Here is a 21176-nt window from a genome sequence, read left to right as displayed (position 1 = left end):
AAAAGTTAATGCAGCCCCCATAATGGTTTTTGATCAAAGAGCACTGGGTTTCTGTTCATTACGTGAATAGAAACCTATCTGCATTAGGTGGGCGGTGGCAGGAGGCAAAGGGGGGGGGTTCTTTCTCCTCAAACTGTATGCATCCGAGGGGAGCATACCAATAACTATATAGGCCATAGAGACCACCCTGGGACCGCAGAGAAGCTCCATAATGGTCAGAGTAGTTCTAAGCTGCGAAAGGAATGATGAATGAGTTTTATTGCTGTCAACACAAGAATTTCTCTCATATACAGAAAAAATACAATAATAACACGAAACACCAACATAATTGTACATGCACACTAAAATCGATTAACAATACACACCTACTTATAAACTGATCAGGGGAAATAGTTAATATGTTAAGGGCAGAAACTAAGTTTCCCTCTTTACATTCACAGATATTTTTTTAAAGGTTACATTTTTTGGTTTATGTATTGATCAATACTGTTTTCAATGTCCTGTTTTGTGTGTCGCTTGTATGTAAAATTGAGGCCTAGTTTGTATCTGAAAGCAGCAGATGTCGCTGCACTTGGTGTCTAGAAGCGGAAGCCTCCCTCCATATGAAGGAATAATACCACCACCCGCGCTCGTTGCCCCCGGAGCGAACCGTATAACTGACATTTTCTTTCAAATCAAATCAAATCATTAACATTTATAATGCGCGCTACTCACCCGTGCGGGTCTCAAGGCGCTAGGGGAAAAGGGGGGGTTATCGCTGCTCGAACAGCCAGGTCTTTAGGAGTCTCCGGAAAGCGGAGTGGTCCTGGGTGGTCCTGAGGCTGGTGGGGAGGGAGTTCCAGGTCTTGGCCGCCAGGAAGGAGAAAGATCTCCCACCCGCCGTGGAGCGGCGGATGCGAGGGACAGCAGCGAGTGCGAGGCCAGAGGAGCGGAGGAGGCGGGTGGGGACGTAGAAGCTGAGGCGTCTGTTGAGGTATTCCGGTCCCTTGTCGTGGAGGGCTTTGTGTGCGTGGGTGAGAAGTCGGAAGGTGATCCTTTTGCTGACTGGCAGCCAATGCAGGTGTCTCAGGTGTGCGGAGATGTGGCTGCTGCGGGGTACGTCGAGGATGAGGCAGGCCGAGGCGTTTTGAATGCGTTGCAGGCGATTTTGGAGTTTCAGTGCAGCAAACCCACAGCAGCGGTTGTAGGTTCAGCTTCTTTAATATACACTTGTGTGACCAGAGCCCTTTTCCCTGCTTTCTCACGTTGGTTTCCATATTGTATGAAAACTATAGCAACTGATTATCAGCGAACATAACTACAAAGCCTGAGATCGTGCACAAACGCCCAGTATATGTAATTCACTCAATCACGGTTTTTAATGCTTTCTGGTCCTTGTAGGCAAAGAGAAAAGAAAACTGAAGGTACCATAAAGTAAAGATTCATTAAATAAAAGTCATCTGCCTCATACACAAACACCTTGATGCAACAGCAGATGTGAGGAGGTGCACAGGGAGCAAATACCACCAGTTCTTAGATTTCCCTTGGCAGCGGCCATAAGATAAGTTGGTTTGACCTAGGCCCTATAAATATATCATTAGAAATGTGTTTGCCTTAACAACGCTATTACGTAAAACCTAAACAGGTGTGGTTTCAACAAAGCCTCTGGGCCAGAAACAGGGTGTTGTGTTTAACACAAATATGATGTTTTACAGTGACAGGAGCCACGGAGAGATTTACACATCCCTTCACTGTTTGAGCTGTAACGCCGGCTGATACTTAAGGCAGCCACTGGCCAGGTGCACAGAGTTGAGGATCGGCCACAGCCTGTCATTAGAAGGCAAGAATGCAGACAAGGTTAAGAAGTCAAAGAGAGACTGCGAATGAGTCGTGGTCATGCACTCGAGAAGCGGTCTTTAACAAGCTTTTGTGTTAAGTGATGAAAACAAACGAGAACAAGTTTGTCGGAGCACATTGCAGCTTAAAACACAAGCACTTGTGTTAAGTGCTGAAAACAAACCAAAAAAAGTAATTCATAAACACTGTCCTAAAATGGGACGAGTGGATAAATGGTAGTAATTGGTCCCTGCTTTCTCCTCATTACAAATGAGGAGAAAGATAGAAGAGCCACAATGAAGCCTACAAATTAGAAGCTTATGGGCGGGTTGAAGCCCCTGAAGTAATAACACCATGGGCCTGATTACAACTTTGGAGGACGGTGTTAAACCGTCCCAAAAGTGACGGATATACCACCTACCGTATTACGAGTTCCATAGGATATAATGGACTCGTAATACGGTAGGTGGTATATCCGCCACTTTTGGGACGGTTTAACACCGTCCTCCAAAGATGTAATCAGGCCCCATGTCTCTAATGGAGACAGCGCATGCACGCCGCCGTCTGAAGCAGAGACCTAAAAATAAAAAAATACTTTCACCAAAATAAATAAAAAGAAACAGATTACATTTTTGCAGATGTGATTAGCCTCACCGACCTTGGCATTGAATGGTATTTCTTTTTGGACGGAATTCCAGCAGTTGCAGCTAAAAAAAGTAAATGGCTGAAGTCGGCTGACACCTTTCCTGATGCTGTATGCTGTGGTGAGCAAAAATAGAACGTGAATGACGATTGAGCTGACCATTTTGGTAAAGATTTGCTTTGATAGGGAACTCATTCCAAGATTGCTGGACATGCATATTGCTTGCATCTTCTTGTAAGCGTTGACATGCGGATTCCAGCTAGTATTGAGAAAGCCAAAAACTGTTTTTTAAAACAAAGCCAATGCTTATTGTTAGCAGGAACACATTTCCAAAAGGTTGATTTTCTTGTGCTTTCCTGCAAGAGAGGAAATATTTGTACTTATTCAAATAAATCTTTCTGCTTGACTTGTTAACCTGATTTGTTTTTATTTTCGTTCATGTTTTCTGTAATTTTTATATAAAAATGTATTTCCATTTCAAACAATGATATGCTTTTAGCAAAAAATCTTTACTTTGTATTCTGAAAAGCCACCACTTAAGGCAACATCGATGGTATATTCTTGATGTAATGTGAATGAAGAAACAAACTGAATAGTCTGGGGAAGAATGTGTGTAGTAAAGTTCAAGAGGAATGTACTAGTTGTGTTTCCTTACTGATGCACACTCATGCAAAAGCTGAAGTATTAATGTTCAGCAAAAACAACCAATTGTGACTGTTGACTTCTTTCTTCTAAAGCAGTTTGGAAAGCAGAAGTAATCCCAGATTTCAAGTGGGCAGGAAGATGAATGCCAATAGAAGCGAAAATGTTGTGTGTCAATCTGAAGACACAATTAAGATGGATAAAACTAGTGAACAACTTGAAGTTGGAGATCAAAGTGAATTAGTCAAAGCTCCTTCCTCTCTGCCTGGGATTGCCACTTTGTCTTCTATGGATGGGGCATGTGCTAGGGAGACTCCAAAGCTGGAGTCTGCAGTAGGATGCCAGTCTTCAGATCAGACACTAGTTAATGACGAACTGCCTCATGAAAGTAGCGATGGAACTAATGAAAAGGGAACTGAAGGAAAGGTTGTCGAGCCTAATGGAAAGGATTTGATGGAGGCTACAATTGCAGAGAGTGATCAGCAAGATTCATGCCAACTTTCAGAAGGCAGAGAGGAATATGGGGTATGTGTGGTTCCAGAGAGCCCTCTATCTGACATTGTCTGTGGCGGTCTGGAAGGTACTGAAACTGATAACAAACCTGACAGCAGCTCACCAGAATCGCCCACCCATGAGAAAGACAGTGAATCTGAGTCCCCAATGGAGGTGGATAATTCCAAGCACAGCTGCGCTGGATCGGAAGCAGATGAAGACTCCATCTCTCTCCTTGAGGTGATGGAAGGTAGTGATACAAGCACAGCTGACAGTACTCCTTCCAAGGTTCAACTAGAGCATTCTAAAGATGCAGAGGAAAGTGCTTCATTTCACGAAAAGAGTGAGTCTGTCAAAACCCCCAAACTAGGTGTGGAGCGTCAAAAAAGAGAGACATTGGAACTTGATTTAGACTCACCTTCAAAAAGCAGACAAGACGCAAAACACTGTGGGAAGACATACCGCTCAATGAAAGACCCATCCATCAGAAAACCTTTCAAATCTGAGGATAAAAGGTAACGTGAGTACCTGTGGTTTTGTACAACAAATTTATTCTTTGAATCTGATTAATAAAAAGTTTTGCTTATACTAAATTACGCCATGGGGTGTTTTTAGCCTAATGGGCATCGCCAATGTATAAATTTGCATCAGCCCTTTTTTGAAAGGTAATATCTGGATTCATACTGCCCAATCTGATGAGCAACTAAACTGAAAAATTGCAGTTACCTGTTACATTCTTTGTCATTTTTTTTAACTCTGCATTTGCTATGAGTAATGTAATGCTTTAAGATTTCCATGCAGTAGGCAAAATTCATGCAAACCACTTGCATTTGTTCTCCTTACTCTTTTTTGTGTCTTCCAAGTTATTAGGGTGTACACATCAGGGGTCAGGGGTGATTGGTTGGATAGAGTTTGTGGGGGAAGGGGGCAGAGGCGGTAGCGAACAGATCTGCAAAGAATCTCAAGGTAGAATGCCAGTGTTTTACCAGTCCTTAGTAGTGCATCTTTTTGATGTTCTTCGCATTTCTTATACATATAGTTGACAAATTTCATTGAAAGCGAGTATGATTTTAAAAGATTCAGAAAAGCAGTTGTGTACACACATTACAGTAAAGAAAGAATCCAGTATTTTAATTTGTAGTATCTCTAGAGCTTTCTCTAGTTTATCTTGCAAAATTATTTTAAAACTGTGGTACATTTTTTTTAATTTAGTTTTATGGGTCAGTATACAGAACAGGCAGGTGGCTACCCCGGGGTGGGGTTACTGCGGGAACACCGGGCCCTAATTTTTCTTGGCGGAAACGCGGACTGTAAAACTGGCTGTTGATCTGATGCACACGCACAGCCCGACGCCCATTCAGGCCCCCCCCCCCCCCCCCCTCCTTCGGGTCCTGGGGGGAGTGGAGTGTGTAAAGCACCCCTATTGGCCAGAAACCTTGCCTGTCCTTACACACTCTCTGCCTCATGACTCCCATATGCCTGCTGCTTCCATACACCACTTGGTCAGATCAGGTGGCAAATAAGAGCAGAATTGCTGCCTGTTTCTTAAACCCACATGCGAGAAAGGGCCTGATCATTCCTGATCTCTGTAGTTAACCCCCCATTCAGACAGACAGGGGTTCAATTACTGGCTGGAATCTTTGATTCCAGTCCTGGAAACGTCAGCATCCCTCTACTGTGCAATTTATAATTTGACTCCATGCCGCTGTGCTCTGTGGCGAGTCAAGTTTACACACATGAATGAAATGTCCGGTTATGTGCAGAAGCCAATGAAAAATCTGTGTAATTCGGTATATTTTGTACCATAGTTATCCATTTAAAGGCTGTTTAGTATATATGAGTGCCCATCAGTTAACGTTTAACGGGATTATCTATTTTATTTTTCACTTAATTATTCATGTCTTTAAACAGCGTTCTCTTTTCTTTTATTACCGTTTGCTGCTATTTTCTGTATCGCAGCCCTAAAAAGATGAGTCTATATAGTATTATAGATCTCACCCCCACATCTTGCAGTTGGTATTGGTGTGAGTCCAATTCTCTTTCCCTAATCTGTATTCAGTTCTCAGTGACCAATCTTTCTGTGATTGCATAGCTCGTTTTTAGCACTTTTATATTCCCTTGCTGATGTTTGAGAGTGAGAGGGTTTCTTATACATTGGTGATATTCCTGGTTTGAGTCAAATGTATCAGAATGTCACCTTTTGGTTTTTTTTCCCAGCCTGTGGGAGTGGAAGAATTGGGCTTCTAAACAGCACCAAATTATGTAGCATTCATTTGAGTGTATCATCTGTGGTATCCTGGAACTGGAGTGCATTGGTGAGTAACTTCTGTGTGAGATTGGTAGCGTTTTATACTCTTGGTGACTCTCATTAGTGAGGGAGCATCTTTAGGATCTCAATTGCCTGTATGATGATATCAGGGTCTGTATAGCATCTTTCTACCATTCGTAGGTCTTGTGGTGGTTTCGCCAACTGGACACACATTCCTTATGGTATTGAGGCTTCTAAATGACTTGAGTAATGATGGACTGGATTTCACAGATTAATATGGATGGGAGAAGACTAAATTGTAGTTCAAAAGCCACGGAGTCTAAAAAGTAAAGATGCTATAAAGTCAAAGTAACTTGGGTAGTTCTTGTTTGTCGCAGTAGGATTGAAGTATTTAATTTTACTTCTAGTTTCACATGCTGTGTATTGACATGCTGAATATTATTCAAGAGTATTATGACTCACTATGACGTCGACCATAACGCTACAGTGGCCCAGTACATGATCTCCATTTTAGATTTTTTTTTTCCACCAGGGTGTTCAGTTCTGTGCAAGACAGCATGGACAGAACCAGCTTTCTCAGCAGAATTATCATGCATTTCATTTATATGTTCTTTAAGGCAAGTGTGATCTATGACGATAGATTGAACATGTAAACACATTTTACTGTAAAAGTATTTACAAATGCTTGAACATTTTTAAGTTTTTTCTTCCGAGTAAAAATGTCACTGCAGTGATGACATCACAGCTTTCTGTAGGTATGTATTTTCACCATTTCCTAAACGAGTTGAAGTTGAATAGGAACCTACACCTTCTAAAAGGCTTGTTGTAGGAAACTGGAATGCTAAATTAAGTGCTAGAAAGTCTTCTGTCAAAATATGAGCTGTGGCTTAGCTCTCAAAATAGTCAAAAAAAGTCAGGCCCTTAAAAATTAAACCAGTTTCTTCACAGAATTCCAAGTCTTTCTCAGCTAAAATGACATATGTTACACTAACTTCAAATCCAAAGCAATATTACAATGGCGAAATAAATGTCACAATTCTCAACCCTCTTTTGTTGAAGAGTAGACAATTTGATGATTATAATGATGTAATAATGAAATAAATTGTAGGAAGTTGGCTCTGTACATACTATCTCAAAGTGAGAGATAGTGTGCACAGAGTCCAAGGGGTTCCCCTTAGAGGTTGATAGTGGCAAAATTAGATAATACTAATGCTCTATTTTGTGGCAGTGTGGTCGAACAGTAGGCTTACCAGAGGGTAGTGTTAAGCATTTGTTGTACACACAGGCAATAAATGAGGAACACACACTCAAAGACTTAACTCCAGGCCAATAGGTTTTTATATAGAAAAATATATTTTCTTAATTTATTTTTAGAACCACAAGATTCAAATTTGAGGTAAGTACGTAAAATGCAAGGTACTTCACACAGGTAAGTATAGAACTTTGATTTAAAACAGTAGTACACACAGTTTTGGTTAAAATGGCAAATAGCTATTTTAAAAGTGGACACTGCAAAAATCAACAGTTCCTGGGGGAGGTAAGTTTTGGTTAGTTTCTCAGGTAAGTAAAGCTCTTACACAGTCAGTCTCCTGGACATAGACATCCCACCGTTGGGGGTTCAAGGCAACCCCAAAGCCACAGCACCAGCAACACAGGGCCGGTCAGGTTCAGAGGTTAAAGGAGGGCCCAGATCACACAGGCAGTTACGGAGAATAGTGGTGCTCCGGTTCCAGTCTACTAGCAGGTAAGTACCTGCGTCCTCGGGGAGCAGATCAGGTTTTTTTTTGTAGAGCACTGGGGGGTGGGGGGACACAAGCACACAAAACACACCCTCAGCGGCACAGGGGCCGGGTGTAGTGTGCAAAGTATTGTCAAGTTTGCTATTGAAAGCAATGGAGGGACCCGGGGGTCACTCTGGCGATGCAGGCAGGTCACAGGGGGGCTTCTCGGGCCAGCCACCGACTGGGCTAGGATGAGGACCACCTGCTGGTCACTCCTGCACTGGTAGGTGGTTCCTCTCGGTCCTGGGGGCTGTGGGTGCAGTGCTTGGTCCAGGTATCGGGTTCCTTTGTTACCAGGCAGTCACGGTCAGGGCGAGCCTCTGGATCTGATGCGTCCCTGTGGTGGTGCAGGGAGGTTAGGGGGGTCCACGTCGTTGGACTCGCCTATGAGTCCTCTCTGCAGCGTTGGTTGTCCTGAACTTGAGCCTGGTGCATTGGGTGCAGAGTGTGAAGACTCACGCTTCTGGTGGGAAGTGAGAGTCTCTTTAAAGTTGCTTCTTTGTTGCAAGTTTGTGGCTGTTTCTGAATAGTGCAGCTGTTCTCAGGAGGTTCTTGGTCCTTTGGGTGCAGGGCAGTCCTCAGATGTTGCTGGTCCCGCTGGATGTGTTGCTGTGCAGGTTCTTTGAATCTGGAGACAGGCCGGTAGGGCTGGGGCCAAGTCAGTTGTCGTGTCTGCAGGGCTTTCAGGTCAGCAGTCCTTCTCCTTGTTGTAGGTTGCAGGAATCTTATTTCCTGGGTTCAGGGTCGCCCCTAAATACTGAATTTAGGGGTGTGTTTAGGTCTGGGGGCGGTAGCCAATGGCTACTACCCTGGAGGGTGGCTACACCCTCTGTGCCTCCTCCCTGAGAGGAGGGGGGCACATCCCTATTCTTATTGGGGTAATCCTCCAAAATTAGAATGGAGGATTTCTAAGGGCAGGGGTCACCTCAGCTCAGGGCACCTTAGGGGCTGTCCTGACTGGTAGGTAATTCCTCCTTGTTTTCCTCATTATCTCCTCTGGACTTGCCACCAAAAGTGGGCGCTGTGTCCGGAGGGGTGGGCATCTCCACTAGATGGGATGCCCTGGGGTGCTGTAACAACAGGCATCAGCCTTTGAGGCTCACCACAATGTGTTACAGTTCCTGCAGGGGAGGTGAGAAGCACCTCCACCCAGTGCAGGCTTTGTTCCTGGCCACAGAGTGACAAAGGCACTCACCCCATGTGGCCAGAAACTCGTCTGGTTGTGGCAGGCTGGCAGGAACTGGTCAGCCTAACACTAGGAGTCAGACTGACATGCAGGGGGCATCTCTAAGATGCCCTCTGTGCATTTTGCAATAAATCCAACACTGGCATCAGTGTGCATTTATTGCGCTGAGAAGTTTGATACCAAACCTCCCAGATTTCATTGTAGCCATTATGGAACTATGGAGTTCGTATTTGACAGACTCCCAGACTATATACTGTTTATGGCTACCCTGTACTTACAATGTCTAAGGTTTGGCTTAGACACTGTAGGGGCATAGTGCTCATGCAGCTATGCCCTCACCTGTGGTATAGTGCACCCTGCCTTAGGGCTGTAAGGCCTGCTAGAGGGGTGACTTACCTATGCCACAGGCAGTGGGTTGAGGGCATGGCACTCTGAGGGGAGTGCCATGTCGACTTAGTCATTTTCTCCCCACCAGCACACACAGGCTGTGAGGCAGTGTGCATGAGTGAGGGGTCCCCAGAGTAGCATAGTACATGCTGCAGCCCTTAGAGACCTTCCCTGGCCACAGGGCCCTTGGTTCCCAGTTACAAGGGACTTATCTGTGTTCCAGGGCTGTGCCAATTGTGGGAACAAAGGTACAGTTTAGGGAAAGATCACTGGTGCTGGGGCCTGTTTAGCAGGGTCCTAGCACACTTTCAATCATAACTAGCATCAACTAAAGGCAAAAAGTTATGGGGTAACCATGCCAAGGGAGGCATTTCCCTACATAAATGTGATGTATTGAACAGGATTTATGAAAAATAAATAGGTATTTTTTTAACCCTTTTGCTGCTGCCCCCCTAACCCTCCCCCGCCACGGAGTCCTCTTTGGACTATTTGGGTAGTTTGCGCTTAGGCCGCCCTAACTTTTTGTGCACATAAGCTACGCACAACAAATGTATGTCCTTTTTTCCTAACATCCTGGAGATTCTAAAGGTGCCCAGTGTTCGTGGTTCCCGTATAGGGGACTGAGAAAAATAGGCAAAATATAGCAACATTTTGAGTTTCTGGAGAAAAATGGGGAAAAAGTGCTCCAAATGAAAGTGTCTGTTTTTCCCCCTAAAAATGGCACCCACAAACATTTTGTTGTAGTAAAGTCTATGTCTTCCTAGCTTTCAGGAACACGCAGAGTTGAATCAAAAAATTGTTACCACAATTGTAGCATTTTTCTCAGAGGTGGCCTATTTTCCCTATTTTTTGGTGCTCTCTGCCTACTTCCAGTTCATGGTGGAAACCAGTCGGTGATCCAGAAAAGCTGTAGATTTCTAAAAAAAAAAGTAGACAACTTTCTGAATCCAACAAGGGGACATATGTGTAGATCCCTCAAGCTTTTCCCAAAGAAAATATGAAATATTGAAAATGAATAAGAAAAAATGGGCATTCATGACAACATTTACATCTGTAACTTTTTGTCATAATGGCAGATTGACAAAAGCTATATACCATTATGTCTGCTAGATCCGTCTGGTTGTGGGGACATATAGGGTTTATAGGTCCCCAAGAACCCGAAGTAGCCAAAGAAAACAACTGAGCTGCACCTTGCAATAGGTTTTCATTGAGTACCCAGTATAGACAAAGTCTTATAGCAAAATAGGCAGTGTGAAAAATGTGTATCAAGGAAAGTTGTCTATTTCTGAAATGGGCACAAGATATAGAGTTTAGGACCAGTCTTTCTACATCTCTGAATTTGTGGGTACCCATACTAGTGTATGAATTGGAGGGTATTTTTTCAAAATGTCATCTTCCTTATACACTGGCTCACATTTGAAAGGCACAAATGCAGTGAAATCCAATTGGTAATAACGTGTTCTACTATTCCATGCTCCTACAAACTCCAGATATAAAAATGGTACCTCATTTGTGTGGGAAGGCCTAGTACCTGCGAAAGGAAATGGCCCAAAATGCAACATGGATACATAACATTTTTCCACTCAAAACTGACCCATTTTTTGCAAAGTGGGTAGCTGTGGGTTTTGGGCCCAACCTCAGCTGGCACCTAGGAAAACCTAGCAAACCTATACATTTTTTAAAACTAAACACCAAGGGGAATCCAGGGTGGGGTGACTTGTGTGACTCTCACCACATTTGTTTACCTAGAATCCCTTGTAGACCTCAAGCTTTGACTAAAAAACACATTTTCCACATACGTCTGTGATTGAAAGTTCTGGAATCTGCACGAAACCACCCACTTTCTTGCACCCAACATTCTCCTAAGTCTTCCAATACAAACTGTAAACTTCGTACTTGTATAGCGCACTTTTACCCTGAGGGCATCTTGGCGCTGTACGCATACCGCTGTGGAACCCTTCCTGGCTTTCCCTGTGAAGTGCCCACTCCTGGGCACCCCCAAGGTGAAGCCAGGCATCCCAGCGCTGTTGGGGCCGTTGTGGAGATTAAGCAAGCTATTGCCCAGAGTTACAGAGTGGGACCCCATGATTAGATTGGCACCGAGGCGAGAATTATCAGGTCTGAGGAAATTGAGCCCAATACCCACCGAGGCGGGAATTGAACCCTGGTCCCGGGCCACACCTCTGCATCAGGGTCTGCCGCTCTAACCATTGAGCCACACTTCTCCACAAATACAAATGAAACCTCAGTTGTGTGGGTAGTCATAGTGCCTGCAACATGAAACTGCCCAAAATGCAACATGGACGCAACACATTTTTCCACCAAAAACTGATCCTCTTTTTCCAATGTGGGTAGCCCTACATTGTGAGCCCTAGCTCAGCCGGAACCTAAGGAAACCTAGCCAACATGTATATTTTTGAAACCTAGACACCTAGGGGGAATCTAGAGTGGTGTTACTTGTGTGGATCCCATTAGGTTCTTTTTTTCTACCCACAATGCCCTGCAAACCTCCAACTTTGCTTGAAATCACACATTTTCCTTCTATTTCTGTGATGGAAACTTCTGGAATCCGCAGGATTCCACAAAGTTCCTACCACACAGATTTGCCCCACCTGTGCCTATGAAACAGCAGCCCCACTTGTGTGGCTGGGCCTGGTGCCACAACAGGAACCGATCAAACCAATAACAATGGGAGCCTTTGCTTGGAAACTCCTATTGACCTTGGTTGGGTTCGTTCCTGTCTCTGGCGCTATGCCCAGCCAACATGCCTACATGATCTGTGTGGCGAATGCCACCTGTGCACAAGACATTAATATCCTCTCCTACACCATCAATACAAATTCATACTCTCCCTCCTAGGTAAGACCCTCAACACAAGAAACAAATTCACCACCTGCCTGACTGAAGTCACAAACTAGATGAAAGCCAGCTGTCTCAAGCTTAACAGCAACAAGACAGGAGTGGTGATCTTCGGAAATAACACCTCACTATGGGGCTCCAACTGGTGACTGGTTGAATTCTGACCCACTCCCAGCACCCACGCCAGGAACCTCTGAATAATCATCAACCACAAACGAGACATGACCACACAAGTCAATGTCGCACTGCATCTTGCTTCCATTCCCTAAAGATGCGGAGGAAGATCTTCAAATGGCTTCCGAGCAGCACTAGAAAAATTATTACACCATAGTCACCAGCAAGCTAGACTACGGGAACAACCTGTATGCTGAGATCACCAAGTAACTTACTAGAAGACTACAAACCATCTAAAACTTGGCAACCCAACTCATCCTCCACCTCCTACAGAGAACTCACATCACTCTTCACTGGCTTCCCATACAGGAAGACACTCATTTCAAACTCCTCACATATACATTCAATGCACTACACAACTTAGGCTCCACCAACCTGAACAGTCTCCTTCTTTTCCACTAACACCCCCGACACCTCCCCTCCGCAGAATTCCTACTTGCACACATCCAACACATACACAGAACCAGATCAGGAGGATGGTCGTTCTCTTACATTGCTCATATTGTGTGTAATGGGCTCCCACTTCACATCAGATCCTCCTCTTCTCTTCTTGAATTCCGCAAGTTCAATGAACAAGTCTACCATAGCCAAGGTTAGGCACACACATCTCCAAAGCACCAGAATACCCTTGCATGTGATAGTGCACTTTACAAATACACATAACATAAAGTAATGGGGATCTATTACACTTGCCTGTTACCCACTTACATTAGAAAATATAAAGTAATTGTTGAACTGTTGAAGATCTGAAAGTTCCTATTAACCACCCATCTATGAATATATTTATTTTGATGTAATTTTGATATTCGGTTCTAGATTTGTCCGACACAACAAAGTATAAACAAACTGGGCATTTGATTAGCTATCCTCTACCTTTTAATGCCAACATTGTTATATTGTTTAGTTTTAAAATCAACAATAAAATTACAATAAGAGAATAAAAGAAAATATTTTTGGGTGAAAAATATTGTGCTTTAAAAAAATGTTTTCACTCATTGCAAGCAAATATCCTTGTTTATTACTTAGCTGAAGGGAGAAATATACTGACTTTATGTGATGTCTTACTTGGTGCACTAACGGTCCCCAGACTTTCAGGGCTGATTTATTGGGCATCAGGCCAAGGGTTCAAGTAAGAAAAGGTTTCCCCCCGCTCCTGAAAGGAAACATAATGACAAATTCAGTGACTTTATTCTAGCATTTTTCTACCAAGCAGATGCAGCCTTCTCTGTTGTTTGTTTTTTTGTGCATGCTGCATAAGATTCTCAAGTGGCTACCCCTACACATACGACACACCATAACACAGGCCATCCTCTCCAGCTGACTGGACTACGACAACACCCTCTATGTAGGAATCGCCGCACACCTACCACAGAGACTTCATACCATACAGAATGCTGCAACCATACTCATTCTTGGCTTTCCCGCGACACACCCGAACTCGGGCAACTCTACTGGCTCCCTGTACAGAAGAGATGCCAATTAAAGCTGCTGACGCGTGTACACAAGGCTCTACACAACCAAGGACCGTGTACATTATCCACCACCTAAACATCCACCAACCGTTGAGAAGACAATACTCTGCCTCCATTTCACTTGCCCATAATCCTCGCATCTGCCGAAGCAGAAGTGAAGGACGCTCCTCTTAAATTGCAGTAGAAACCTGGAATAGTCTCTCCCTGCACCTCCGGACCATCACCTCACTTCTGGAATTCCGAATGGCCTTCAAGCTCTGGCTTCTCAAATAAGGCTCTGGGACCTGCAAGCACCTGCATACCCTTTCGGGTGATTAGCCGCTCTTTATAAATCCTGAGTGATTGATTGATTGATTCATGGATGCGTAGAAAGAGGTTGTTCCTTGCTTTTAGAGCGACGAATGAGAAGGCTGGACCTCCAATTCAGTTTGTGTGTTCTTGGGATTTGTGCTCGTAGGCTCCAGGCTAAGTAGAGGTGTCCGAAGTTTGATGGAAGGTGATGGTTTGAATGTGTGACTGAGTATTTTGAACTGTTATTTTGTTGAGGATAACTCTGGCTGCTGCATTTTGGATGGTTTGCATCCTTCTTATGAGATGCTGGTGATTTCAGCGTAGAGAGAGTTCCTGTAGTCAAAGGTACTGGTGATGAGTGTGTAGGTGACAGTCTTTCTAGTGTTGTCGTTAGTCATATGAAGACCTCCCTCTGCATCACTAATGTGTGGAAACAAGACACCATTATAACGTAGACCTGGGTGGATATGTCCAGCTTGTTGTAAATGATGATAGCTAGATTCCCTGGCAGGCCACCAGCTGGAGTACCATGTAGCTGTGTTTTTCCATAGATCATCACTTCAGTCTTCTCAGTGTTAAGTTTGAGATTATTGGATTTCATCCAGGTCGCTACTTCCATCATCAAGGCGGTGAACTTGTTACATTTTTGGAAGATTTTTTCCTAGAGGGACAGTATGAGTTGTGTGTCATCGGCGTAGGAAAGGATGTTCATGTCTTGGGTGCAGATTATCTTGCCCAGTGGGGTCATGTAAGCATTGAAGATGTTTGTGCTGAGGGATGAGCTTTGAGGTGGTACTCAGATTCGTTTTCAGGTTCCTGAGGAGTTTTATGTTAGGTTGGCTGTCCGAGTTCTTTCCTGTAGGAAAAAACAGATCCATTGGAGGGCCTGTCTTTGAATGCTGATCTTGTATAGGCGTCTAATGATGATGGAGTGTGATACCGTGTCAAAGGCCATTGAGAGGACTTCTATCTAGGATCCTTAGGATGTTGCCTATGGCTGTGATGAGTGCCAATTGAGTCTGAATCTCGACTGCGTCATGTCAAGGATCTGGTAGTTGATGAGGTGGTCAATTAGGCATCTGGTGATTGCTTTTTCTAGGGTTGTGGCCAGGAATGGTAGGCTGGAGATCGGTCAAAGTTGGTGAGCTTTGTGGGGCCTGAGGAAGATTGGCAGGATGAGAGGGAGAAATGTACTTATAAGTGTGAGTTCTTTGTTGAATGTGTGGTGGGGGCAGGGTTTGATGGGGCCCTGGAGTGGATAGTCCTAATGGATGTGGAAGCCTCATCTGTTGTAATAGTAACACCAATCATAGCACTACTACATAACAAGACTTGCACAAGTGCCGTACATTAAACAAGTTTCTTAGTGCTAGGTGTCCTTCATAAAATCCGAACAGTTTGGGCCTAATTTAGCATTTTTTCTGAGGGGTGACTTCTTCACAAATGTGACAAATATCCCATCCTCTGTGTTACAAGTTCCTTAGGCTACAATGGAATTGTAATTGTAAAACAGCAGCGGAGATATCAGTTACCTTTGTGACGGAGTAACCCCTTCCTACTACCTACAATAAGGGATGTTAGTGGTGGAGCAAGTCTCTCTGCACATCCTTCTACGGACACCCGTCATATTGGAGAGCAGTCTCATTGGATGGGCCAGTCCCTCCATATAATCTGCGACACAGGTGTTTTGCTTCACTGCTGACCGAGCTAAAAAAACAAACACACACACACACCACACCACACCACACCACACCACACCACACCACACCACCCCACACCACACCACACCACACCACCCCACCCCACCCCACCCCACCCCACCCCACCCCAATCTCTGGAATGCAACACTTAGTCTAGGGAATACATTTAATAAATCACTGTGCGAGGCTCGTAAAAGAAGGTCAGTACAACAGAAAGTTCACGTTTAAAATGTGCGCAATAATGGGATGAAAACATGTACAAAGAATCTTCAGTCTATAAACAGTAAATATATGTGCAAAGACGCAGATATATTCATACACGATGCAAAGCAAATAATTAGTAAAATTTTGTCACCATGGGGCACAGTTGTTCCTTCATCTTTCTCCCAGCAGCTTCAAGTCGTAGACCCCAGATCGACTGTAAAGAGAAAAAGAGATCTACCCTCACAGGAAGGATGACGGGCATCATCGTCCCGACCCTGTCTGAGGTATCTGAATCACTTCACTGTCAATCTTTGGTCTCTTATATACCTTTAACAAGCCAGAGAGGAGATTTTGAGAAAACCCCTCCCGCTTTCGCTCCGTAAGTTGTCCAAAAAATGCTGGCTACTTCAGGTCAGTTTTGAAAGGAACACGTTGAAACTGGCAAAGATCTCAAGGTGCTCTTTCAAAACAAAATTGCTCCCTGCCATACCATAAACATCATCCTAGCACATCCTTAATTCTAAGCCCTCTGTGAGAAAGAACACGCATACATGCAGAGTAAAAACATGAGCAAAAAGCACATTGCATAACTTGGGCATGGAAAAATACTTTCGGCTTCTGCACTTCTAACATCTTCACCCCTAAAGTGGCAGTGGCTAACGCTAAAATAAAGTCAGTAGGCAAAATGAAGCTCGTGGTCACCAATGTGACGGTGTGCTGCTAGGCTTAGTGCAACGTGGAGTCAGTGGTCAAAACACAAATATCATTACAACAGGTTATCCAGGAGAGAGGACTAAAAAGAGAGGACAGCCTCTACCCACACTCTACTATGTACACTCATTATCTGAAAGAGAGGTTTCAACAGAGAGGTTAGTCCATCCACACACACTACTATGCGCACCTGTCATTCAAGAGAAAGGTCTCACTGGAGGGGCAGTTCCTCCCTAAACCCAATTACACACTTCTGCCATCCAAGTGAGAGGTTTCAGCATGGTGGGCAGTGCCTCCCCACATCCTACTCCATACACTGCTCATACTGGAGGAGTCTCAGCAGTGAGCCCTTCCCACACCTTACTATGCACACTCGTCATCCGAGGGAGAGGTCTCACATAAAAGACCACTCCCTTTCTACACCTTACTATGCACACCTGTATGCTTGTGTAGAGGCTGTAGTCGAGAGAGGCCAGTCTCTCCCCACACCCTACTACGCACACCCTTCATCCAGGAGAAAGGTCTGAGTGGAACTGTAATTCCCTCTCAATGTGACAGTTACAAGAACTGAGGAGATGGGCAATTACAACTGAAATATTGTTACATTATACCATATTGTACTGGGATACCATTTATTAGAAAGATTTTGCATACTGTGCACTATTTAGTATTGTGTTAAAATACAGAGCAATCCCTTTCACAATTATGTGTGCACACAGGATATAGGGGGTCATTACAACCCTGGCAGATGGTGTTAAAGCAGCGGTAAGACCGCAAACAGGCCGGCGAAAAAAAAAGGGAATTATGACCGTGGTGGAAGCCGCCAACAAAAACAGCCACTTTAACACTCCGACCGCCACGACGGTACAGACAAACAGCGCGGTGGTCACCGCCAACAGACAGGCGGGAAACAATGTACCGCCCACAGTATCACAAACTACCAATCCGCCACCTTTTCCGGGGCGGATTCACCGTGGATAAAAACACGGCGGAAACAGCCATTTCAATGGGAAAACGCTCACCTCTACACATTCAACGAGGAACGACAACACCATGGAGCCGGAACTCCATAATACTCCCTGCGATAGTCTTCCTGCTCCTGTACGATCATCATCAACGCCGGCACCGAAGACAACGGTGAGTACTGCACCTACGACATAGGAGAGGCAAAAGTCAGGGACACACACACGCAACACCCCCACCTCCACCCCGACCCTCACCCACTATAACATACACACCAATGCATATCCAAACATAACAGTAACAACCCCAATACCCCCGGAAGAATGCAAAGACAAAAGGAAATGAGTGCAACCATTGTAATGTATCAAAATACAGTAAGCAAATATATACAGATATAATTTCACATTCAACAAAATATACATCACGATTAGTAGTGCAGGTATGCACCATTCAATGTCCGTGGACCACTGGGCCCAAAATGCATGGGCGAGGCCCACACACGATACCTGAGCAAAACGGAGAGAACACTGCAGGGGCATCAGATCGAAATACAACAGGCACCTCAGGGGGAAGGGGAGGGGGGGCACCTCAGCTGGATGAGAGCACCACGCCATATCCACGAGGGGGCTCCATGCCCATTGATGTATCCTGGGGAGTGCAAAGCCACAATCTCTCAAGTCTCTACAGTGGGTGGTTTGCCCACTGTACCACCCTGGGGAGTGCAAAGCCACAGTCTCAAGTCTCTACAGTGGGTGGGTTGCCCACTGTACCATCCTGGGGAGTGCAAAGCCACAGTCTCTCAAGTCTCTACAGTGGGTGGTTTGCCCACTGTACCATTCTGGGGAGTGCAAAGCTGCAGTCTCTCAAGTCGATAACAGTCTCCACTGGTTCTGGAGGGGGACTGGTACCCAGAGTGCTTCATCCTGTTAGGGACTGAGGTAGTGGATGCTGTTCTCCACTGGTTCGGGAGGGGGACTGGTGCCCAGAGTGCATCACTCTCCCCGTGACGGTCCCAGTTCAGTCACTGCCCCTGCTGCACATGGGCTAGCGGTGCTTGCCCTGTTCAGCGGTGCTTGACTTTGCTGTCTCTGACATGTTCAGCGGTGCTTGCCATGGCGGTCCTTCATTGGCCAGTGGGGCTGTGGCTGCCGGGGCCCTCCTGGGCTCGGACTCTGGCGGTGGCCGCCTGGCCAGTGACGATCGGGCTGCCCTCCTGGGCACTGACTCTGGTGGTGGCCTCCTGGCCAGTGACGATGGGACTGCCCTCCTGGGCACTGACTCTGGCGGTGGCCTCCTGGCCAGTGACGATGGGGCTGGCGGTGGCCTCCTGGGCAGCGGGGATGATGGCGGCCTTCTCCGCCGTGCTGCTCTTCCCAGACTTTGGCGCTGTCTTCTGCCCCTTCCCCACCTTGGGAGGAGTCACAGCTGAGTGGACAGTCCCCCCGGGACCCTTGTGAGCGGCTTTGCCGGCTGCAGTCTTCCCCCTATCCCGTCGGGCACTGTCCAACTTCTGGTGCTTCACAGGGGGGGGACTGGCTGTGCTGTGGCTCCGTGTCACACTGGCTGCCCTGGTGCACTCCACATACCTCTAACAGGCACAACTGGTACCGGAGATTTTTTGGCTGAGGTGCTAGTACGGGACCTATGAATTGGAGGGCGGGGGAGGTGGGAAATAGGTCAAGGTTGCTCAGGAAAAGTTTCTTACGAACACTGGGACGGGTAGCTTGAGGGGGTCTGGGAGTGGAGGAAGAGGAGGTGGTTGTAGGAGGTGTAACTTTTGTTGATTTGGGTGCAGGTGCATGCGTTGGAGGCTGTCGTGAGGTGGATGTGTGTGCCTGCGTTTGTGTACTTTGGGAGGGGGCGTAACAGACACACTGGGAGAGGACACAGGGGACGTGTAAATGGTAGTGGGGGTGGTGAGTGCAGGTGAGCGGGGTGTGGTGGTGGGTGTGCTGGTGCAGGACCTAGTGGCTGTAGTGGTAGTGCATGCAGGTGAGAGTGTAGACGACACTGGGAGGGAGGAGGGAGACGACGAGGAGGGGGACACAGTGGAGGCAGTGGATGTTGCTGTGTCTGTATGTGGGTGATGCTTGCGTGAGTGCCTGTGGAATGTGTGGTGCTTATGTTTGCCTGAGCTTTCCTTGTGTGTTGAAGTGTGTGCAGGCTGATCTTATGGTGTGCTTGGGATAGGCTGGGGTACAGGGGATTGGGTCTGGGTGGAGGAAGTTGGAGGGGGGAGGCTAGAGACAGGGACAATGGCTGCCATCAGTGCTGAGGCCAGAGATTGCAGGGTTCGATGATGGGCAGCCTGACCAGAATGAATGCCCTCCAGGAATTCATTAGTGTGTTGCAACTCCCTTTCTACACCCTGGATGGCATTCACAATGGTAGACTGCCCAACAGTGAGTGACCTGAGGAGGTCATTGGCCTCCTCACTGAGGGCAGCAGAGGTGACAGGGGCAGGGGCTGAGGTGCCTGGGGCGAATGTGATTCCCACCCTCCTGGGTGAGCGGGCACGGGGCGAAGGCTGAGGGGCTGCTGGGAGGGCGGTGCTGGTGGGGGGGGGGTGGCGGCTGTACCTGTAGAAGTGTGGGGCACAGATTTTGCCGACATCACAAGGGAGCTCCCATCGGAGGACGAGTCCGTGTCGCTGGTTGCTGATCCGGTGACCGCCGTGAAGCTCCCCTCGCCCTCAGTCCCACTGGTGTATTCAGAGTCCGTGGTGTGGCCCTCCATGGCCATGTGGGATGCAGCTCCCTCGTGCTCCGGTGCCACTGTACCTCCGCCTGATGATGCTGATGCACAAAAGAACAGGGAGAGCACAAAAAGGGGGGGGGGACGACGACAGAAGAAAGACAGGTTGAGTGCATGGCTTACCGCTACCGTTGGCGGACAGTACAGACACAGCAGCCCCCTGCACTACGCCGCCCTGTTGGGCTCTACTGATGCAGTTCCTGGGATATGGCCTACATGGCTATGGTGGACATCAGCACACATAGATGACACAGGGGCATGTATACCTGTACTTGGCACTCTACAGAGTTGGAGTGGAGTGCCACATGGCCTGCATTACGGAGCGGCCTAGCCTACGGAACTCGCCCTGGCCTAGGGAAACCCACAGCCCTCCTCCCCCAACAAAGATACCTTCACTGCGCGCAAAGTCCGCTGCATGAGAGTGTACTCGCCCCCTTGTGTCTGCTGTGATGGCCTCAAGCACCCATCTAACTCAGGGTAGGCCACCGCCAGGATACGGTGGGGGGGTCATTGTGCGACGGGCACCCCTCCCACGTTGGGAGGCCATCCCCAGCTGAGCCTCCGCCGTCTTCTTGCTCCAGCGGCGAATGTCCTCCCATCTTTTACGGCAGTGGGTGCTCTGTCTCTGGTGGACCCCCAGGGTCCGGACGTCCTTGGTGATGGCACGCCAAATATCCTTCTTCTGGTGGGCGCTGACCTACATGAAATGTACAGAGGAAGAAGAGAAGTCATTACCAACTGCACCGTCGAAGTGAGTGGCCCACATCCCTACCCTTGCTATGTGGCACATGCATTCACAGTCCTTCATGCTCGCAGAACTCTGCCCCCTTCCT

General features: G+C 46.5%; 1 protein-coding gene across 3 annotated transcripts in view; it reads left to right on the top strand.

Annotated features, from left to right (window-relative positions):
- The window catches only part of PARG (poly(ADP-ribose) glycohydrolase), an 850138-nt gene that overhangs the window by 57175 nt on the left and 771787 nt on the right, over nt 1-21176 (top strand). Inside the window, exon 3 of one of the 3 annotated variants that reach the window (XM_069240664.1) lies at nt 3196-4107. The exons of 1 other annotated variant lie outside the window; for it this stretch is intronic. In XM_069240664.1, coding sequence (XP_069096765.1) covers nt 3196-4107 — 912 coding nt within the window. The remainder of the gene's footprint in view (nt 1-3195; nt 4108-21176) is intronic. One more of the 3 variants, XM_069240665.1, reaches the window with a different exon arrangement.

Source organism: Pleurodeles waltl, chromosome 6, assembly GCF_031143425.1.
Source record: "Pleurodeles waltl isolate 20211129_DDA chromosome 6, aPleWal1.hap1.20221129, whole genome shotgun sequence".
In the NCBI taxonomy this organism is placed as follows: domain Eukaryota; kingdom Metazoa; phylum Chordata; class Amphibia; order Caudata; family Salamandridae; genus Pleurodeles; species Pleurodeles waltl.
This window is presented reverse-complemented; position numbering and strand designations above follow the sequence as displayed.